The sequence below is a fragment of the Pteronotus mesoamericanus genome, unplaced genomic scaffold (assembly GCF_021234165.1).
Source record: "Pteronotus mesoamericanus isolate MK-2021 breed Mesoamerican mustached bat unplaced genomic scaffold, CSHL_Meso_final contig_214, whole genome shotgun sequence".
NCBI lineage: Eukaryota > Metazoa > Chordata > Mammalia > Chiroptera > Mormoopidae > Pteronotus > Pteronotus mesoamericanus.
Window position 1 is genome coordinate 5236013 of NW_026555089.1, and position 6495 is coordinate 5242507.

Genomic DNA, 6495 nt, shown 5'->3' on the forward strand with positions numbered 1-6495 from the left:
ATTCATCTGTTCTCCTATTTAAGGGCCATTGATTATTTTTGCCTCAACATTGGTCCAGAGGGTTTGGGGTGGTTGTGTTATCTCGCGTGGTTTCTATATCAAGCCTGTGAGTAGGCGTTTGCATCATCCCCCCAACACCCTTTAGAGTTGAGGAAACTAAGGCTCAGAGAGGCTACACCACCTTCTCAAAGCTGCACAGCTCCAGTGTGCCAGGGGTAGGCTACAAACCTGGGTCCCTCCTATTCTAGAGCCCAGAGGCCTCCTATATCCCTCTGTGCCTTCAGTGCCCCGTTGTCTTCTCTTGACTGTGTCCCTGGCAGCCCGCCCTCCCTCCCCGAGAGGATCCCCCCACCTGGGCTTCGGTTTCCCCTCCCCTGGCTGCTCTCCACTGTCCCCCTCTCCGAGAAGGGGCCCAACCGGAAAACCAGTTCATGTCAGGAAATTCCAGCCACGTGAGCCAACCCGAGCCAGGGATTCTGAGCAGCCGGTGGCTTTAGAAGAAACTGAAACTTGGCTTGTTGGGGGCGGAGTGGTCACTGGGGATTTAAGGAGTCACCACTTCCTTGGGTTCCCAGAGTGCACTAGGAGGTCACAGCAGCAGAGGGACACCCTGCACCAGGTGTGAGACTTTGTCCCAGCCATGCACCTCTGTGGGGGTGAAGGGCTGCTGACCGGGCAGGTGAGTACAGGAAGTCCCGGGGGGGGGCGGGGCGTGTGCCCCGGGGGTCCCCAGTGCCTGGGTGGGGAGAATGAGGTCAGAGCTCCTGTCCCAGCCCCACAGAGGGCTGTGTGACAGCAGGCTCCACGTCCCCTCTCTCTGGGCTTCAATTTCCCCAGGGGTTGGAATGAGGGCTTCCCAGTTCTCATCCTGCAGAGCCAGCTTCCAGTTTAGAACTAGGCCTCTGGTTACTGCTCTCTCCTAAGCCACCTGTCCTCCCCTCACTGCCGGAGAGAGAGCCTCTCTTCCCTCCCCTTGGAGGCCCCGCCCCACCCCCAGGGCCCAGTGTCCAGAGGTCAGACCCTTCTCTCAGTGGGGGTCTCTCCCCCAAGCTCCAGTCCCTCACCTCCCCTGGCCCCAGCCCCGGGGCGGGCCTGCTGTGGCCGTGTGCCCAGGGGCACAGCATCCTCTGGCAGGGAGGCCCGGCTCCCGCCTGAGCTCCCTGCGCTTTGGACACACCTCCTAGAGAGACCCGCGGGAGGGAGGTGGGGCGGCTGGGCCTCCAGCGTTCCTTCTCATCTGACCTTCCAAAACTCTGGGCATTTGGGCTAAATATTTCATCTAAGTAGCACGGACATCCTAATCTGGCATCCGGGGACAAGAAACAGTCACAGCTGTCATCCTTTGTGGCCATTCTTTCATCAGAACACACTTCATTCATTCATTCCAGGCTGCTGCCCCACTGGAATGTGAGCAACTTGAGGGCAAGGATTTTTGCCTGTTTTGTTCACTGCTGTGTCCCTCTAGCTCAGTGCCTGGCACACAGTAGGTGCTCAATAAATATTTGCCAAGCAGGTGAATGTCACCTTTGGGCTTGAGTTGCTCATTGAGCCGAGTCAGGCCCCAGCCCTTCCCTCATGTGAGGGTGGAGCTCAAAGCCAGAGAAATCAACCACCTCAGCTGTGGAAACAGTAGTGCCCGGAGGCTGACCTTATTAAGCCCTGGCTCGGGGCTGGCCCTGGGCTGCCCGCTTCGTGGCCTGTGAGGAAGACGCTGGGTTCAGAGAAGTAGGTGACTTGCGCAGAGCGACCTAGCTGATAAGAGTGTGGGCGTGAAGTCAGGGCTGTCTGGGTTCGAATCCCAGCCACCTGGCTTCCTCGTTTGCCCTCCCCCAGTGTGAGATGGGAGCAGGACATTGACAATGAGGGAGGCTGGCTGTCCAGCGAGGTGTGCCATGCCTGCAGTGGGGTATGTGGGCTCCGACGGAGCCAGAGGTGGCTTCTGGGAAAAAGCGGACTTTCAGGAACTTGGGAAGGGCATGGCTTTCCAGAGGCCAGGATGGAGGGCACAAGCCACTGCCAGGACCCGAACCCTTGGCTTATGCTCCGCAGGACCCTGAGGAGCACCAGAAGCAGCTGAAGAAGAAACAAAAGAACCGGGTGTCTGCCCAGCGCAGCCGGCAGAAGCACACGGACAAGGCGGACACGCTGCACCAGGTGGGGGACCCCCCTTCCTGACCCCTGCCTGCGCTCACCTGGCCCATTGCCTCTCCTCTACCCCCTCTGAGCAGACCCCGCCACACTGCTGGGTGCTCCCTGGTGCTGAACTTGGGAGGAGGGAAGGGCTCGGCCACTGAGATTTGGGAATTCCCAGGTATTGAGTGCAAACCGTGTGCCAGGTACACGCTGGGCTGCAGGGACAGAGGGGTGTCCGCAGCCGGCCCTGCGCTCCAGGAGCCCACAGTGCAGGGAGAGGAGAGGAGAAGTGGAGGCAAACTGGGAGAGCCCAGCACTGCCACCAGAGCTGCCCCCTTCAAAGGCAGATCCCTGGCCACTCCCCACCCCCCACCCCTGAGTCCCGCCTCAGGAGGCCAGGAGCTACACTGATTGCCGCCTGTCAGTTCTGATGCAGGCAGCCAAGGCCACGCTATGAGACACTCTGGTTCAGGCTTCAGATGCGCCGGCTTTAGAGTCCCAGCTGTGGTAGTTGCTGTGGCAAGTCACTTCCTCTGCTGAGCTTCACTGTCCCCATCCAAAAACAGGGACAAGAATGCCTGCCCGCTGGCAGGACCTGGTGGAGACCAGAGGAGGCAAAGGAGCGCAGTGGGGCAGGAGAGGCCGCACCTGCACTGGCCTCTTGACCTTGGGTGGTAATTTGAACTTGGACGCTCACCTGCCCTTGGAGATCCCCTTCTTCCTCTGTGCAGAGGGGAAGGACGCCTTTTATTCCTGATGGGGGGCTGTTGAGAGATGGGCTCAGGACCTGGCCTGTGCTTTAGTCCTTCTCCTGGTGAGCAGAACCCACGGCCCTCTGCACCCGGGGAGCCTACGCGCTCTGCAACACCGACCCCCACCTGCCTGCCCTCCTCTCTAATGCCCCCCACCCTGCTCTCCCACGTGTGTCTCTGGACAAGCACCCCCAACCTCAGGGCCCCGCCCTTGCTCTTCCCTCTACCCTCAGACAGCAGTCCAGCTAGAGCCTCACGTCTTTCCAGTTGATGGTTTAAATGTCACCTCCTAACAAGGGCCTTCCTAGACCTCCTGATCTAAAGAGATCTCTCCTTGTTATTCTGGCTTACTTTTCTTGTCGGCACTGACCCCCTTGGATGTTGTTCCTTGCTTGTCCCCCTCACCAGACTGTAAGCAACCTGAGGGCAGGGAACTCTCCTGTTTCCCGGTCACCTGGGCCAGTGCCTGACAAATGAAAGGGACTCAGTAATTCCCTGCAGAGCCAGAATAAAAGTGCTCTAGAAACACACAGGGGCGACAACAGAGAGTAGCTTCAAGGTGATGCAGAGATGAAGTCTGAGCTGATTCTGAAGGAGGAATAGGAGTTTTCCAACAGGAGGGGAGGGAGAAAGGGCGCTGCGGGCAAACGCAGTTGCGGGGGTGGGGCGTGGGAGCGAGGACTGGCGCCAGGGCGGGGCTCCGTGCATTCACTAATTCATTCCTCCCAGGGCCCCCTGTTGAGTGTCTCCTCGTGACAGGCATGCATCTAGGCATTGGAGACACAGCTGTGAACACAGCGGACAAAAGTCCAGCCTGCCCTCCCCTGGGCTCACGTTTTTGTGGGGGAGCAGGGCAGACAAAAAAATGGTCCATGAGGCCCCTGGCGTGTCCGATGGTGACAGTGCCACAGGGAGGAGTTAAAGCAGGGGAGAGGCGAGGGAGGGGGCGGGGGAGGTGACGGAAACCTAGCTAGGGGCGCCCTCCCTGAGTAGGTGGCCTTTGAGCAGCCTAAAGTGGCAAATGAATGAATGAGTGAGTAACTCAATTTCTGGAGGTGAGTTGAAGCCTTTGGAGAATTTAGGTGAAGGGTGACCTAATGACATTTAAAAAATGTCATCCCACATGCAGAGACCAGCCTGGGATGGGGCTGCTGGTGGCTTTGACTGTCAGGGCTTTGAGTCCATGCCCTAAGCAACATTTTTATGTAAACCGCCCTTGCAGCTTCTTCTTTTGAAAAGTATCCACAAGGGGTGGGGTGGGGGAGGGAATGGAAGAAAGTGGTTCAGTCTCTTGCGCTGTGGAAACAGTGTTCTTTCTGCCTTTTCCGCCACTGTGGTCATCATAAATGGTTGTTTACAACTGCATGTTGGTTTTTAACCCTGCGGGTTCTCAGAGCCCAGCAGGACCGACCCTGACGCACGCTGACTCAGGGATGCCGACTAGAGCTCCCTGTGCTGTCTCCCTGCAGAGCAGGGCCCGGCTCCCGCCCCGGTGCCCAGGCGCTGGGAGGTCCAGCAGGGCGCCGAGCAGCCTGGAAGCACCCAGGACGGCAGGCCGTCTGGGCTGCGGTTGCCCTGAGAAGTCTGGGTGAGCCCGGGGAGTGCTGAGCGCTGAAAGAGTGTCCGGCAGAGGAGGCAGGGAGTGTCGTGAGGAAGTAGAGTCCGTCTGAGGGACAGGAAGTGGGGGGCCAGGAGGAGTTGAGAGAGAAAGCTGGAAGTGCGAGCTGGGGGTCACCGAGCTGGGGTCACCGTGCATGGGGAGTCGTGGGAACCTTTAGAATGTTTGCTTAATGACACAGTTGCCCAACAGTTCCTCTGGGCCAAGAAAACAGGGTAGTGGGGGGGGGGTGCCCCAGTTAGGAGGCAGGTGGAGCTCCCTGATGAATGGCGGTCACAGGCTGGTAGAGACCCCCGCTTGGGGAATTGAGGGTGGGAAGCAGGTACATCTGAGCCCTGGCAGGAGTGGGATGGGGGAGACTTGGCAGTGGTTGTGGAGGGGTGGCCAGGGAGTAGCCAAGGGCCCCCCACCTTGGACACATGCACGCTGCTGGTATCTTCTCGCTATGCTGAGAACGCTGAGGGGTTGGTGGCGGGGGTGCTGGATGCACAGGGCTCATGCTGAGCCTCCAGCGCTGGCTGACACCCTGTCCCCTGCTCACCGCCCCTCCCTCCAGCAGCACGAGTCACTGGAGAGACACAACCACGCTCTGCGGAAGGAGATCCAGGGCCTGCAGTTGGAGCTGGCGTGGTGGAGGCGGACTTGGCACATGCACGAGCGCCTGTGCCCGACGGAGCATGCCTCCTGCCTGGCTCCCCTGCCTCCGGAGTTCTGGGGCCAGCCCAAGCGGCCCCTGGACCCCACGCCTCAGAGGCCACACGGCTGCCAGCAGCAGGCGGACCCCTTCCAGAGCCCAGTCTCCTCTCCCGCGGCTCAGCACAAACTCTCTCCATATCCGCAGCCGCATGGTTCCCCTGGCCTCCTCCTGTCCCCTCTGCCCTTGCTGTCCCCCTGCCCTACTGCGGTCACTGTTCCTCCTGCCCAGCCATCCCCCAGCCCTGTCCAGCCTGCTTCGCCCTCCGGCTCCAGCCTGTTGAGACCTTCCTCCAAGCTCAAAGACCTCCTGCCCCACTCCTCAGCCCAAGCTGCCCCTCCGCAGCCCTTTGGGCCGGAGCACCTCACCCAGGAGAAGCTGGTGTCCTCGCCCCACAGTCCCTCGACTGCTCTGGGGCTGGCCTGCCTGCAGGACATGGACAAACCTGCTTTCTCATCAGCAGATCAGCAAGGGTTGGGCGTGGATCTCAGCCCCCACCCCCTCCCGGCCTTCCCCCTGCTCTCCTCTGCTCGGGTCCACTTCTAACCCAGCCCCCTGGAGCCTGGCTGGCCCCTTCCTCAGGCCCAGGAGGCAGCCTTAGCACAAGTGTCTTCTCCGTTGCCCCTGGAGGCTGCCCTTCTCGGCTGACCAGCTGGCCTGGCACTTCCTCAGGGAAAGGAAGCCATCCCCGAGTGCCCACCATTGTGCCACGCCTGCCACCACCTCCATCTCATGTCAGCTCCATGGTCATTCTGCAAAATCCAGATTGTCACTCCACTTTTTCAGAGGAGACAGAGGCTCAGCAAAGCCAAATGACTTATCCAAGGTCACACGGCTTGTCTAGGGACCTGAAACACCACCATCTACTCCTCCTCCTGGTAGGATCCTGGTCCAGGTGACTTAGGGACTGAAGTCATGAAAACTGTGGACGGGTGTGAAGAGGTTTAAGTGCTGGGAGGGGGAGGAGCTCTCCTTCTGCTCTGTGACTCCCAGGCCGCAGAGCCCTGCAGTCCCTGAAACTTTGCCCTAACAGACGTGCAGGCCAGAGTCCACGTATGGGTGGGGATCGGCCAGGTGGGAGCCTGGAAGCCGACACTTCCTTCCTCTAGCATTGTTTTCAGTTCCAGAAACTGAGCCTGTGGGTGGGAATTGGGGCGAAGCCTAGACTAGTCTCCCTGGGGTTTCTACCGGTGAGTTGCCTGTAGCTATACCAGCACCCAGGGAGATCCTGCAGGGTCCCCTCTCCAGGCTATTCCCAAAGAGCTCCCTTCCCACCCCACCCCAAGGCCACGAGGGAC

General features: G+C 59.9%; 1 protein-coding gene across 2 annotated transcripts; it reads left to right on the plus strand.

The window, feature by feature from the left end:
* The first annotated feature begins 609 nt into the window (after positions 1–609).
* Positions 610–5743, plus strand: BATF2 (basic leucine zipper ATF-like transcription factor 2). 2 transcript variants are annotated; one of them, XM_054570626.1, is made up of 3 exons: positions 610–679; positions 2050–2154; positions 5060–5743. In XM_054570626.1, the coding sequence occupies exons 1-3, from the start codon at positions 641–643 to the stop codon at positions 5741–5743; spliced, it is 828 nt and encodes a 275-aa protein (XP_054426601.1). In that variant the 5' UTR covers positions 610–640. The 2 variants fall into 2 exon arrangements, with proteins under 2 accessions (XP_054426601.1, XP_054426600.1); XM_054570625.1 differs by having other exon boundaries at positions 5063–5743.
* The last annotated feature ends 752 nt before the right edge of the window (positions 5744–6495 follow it).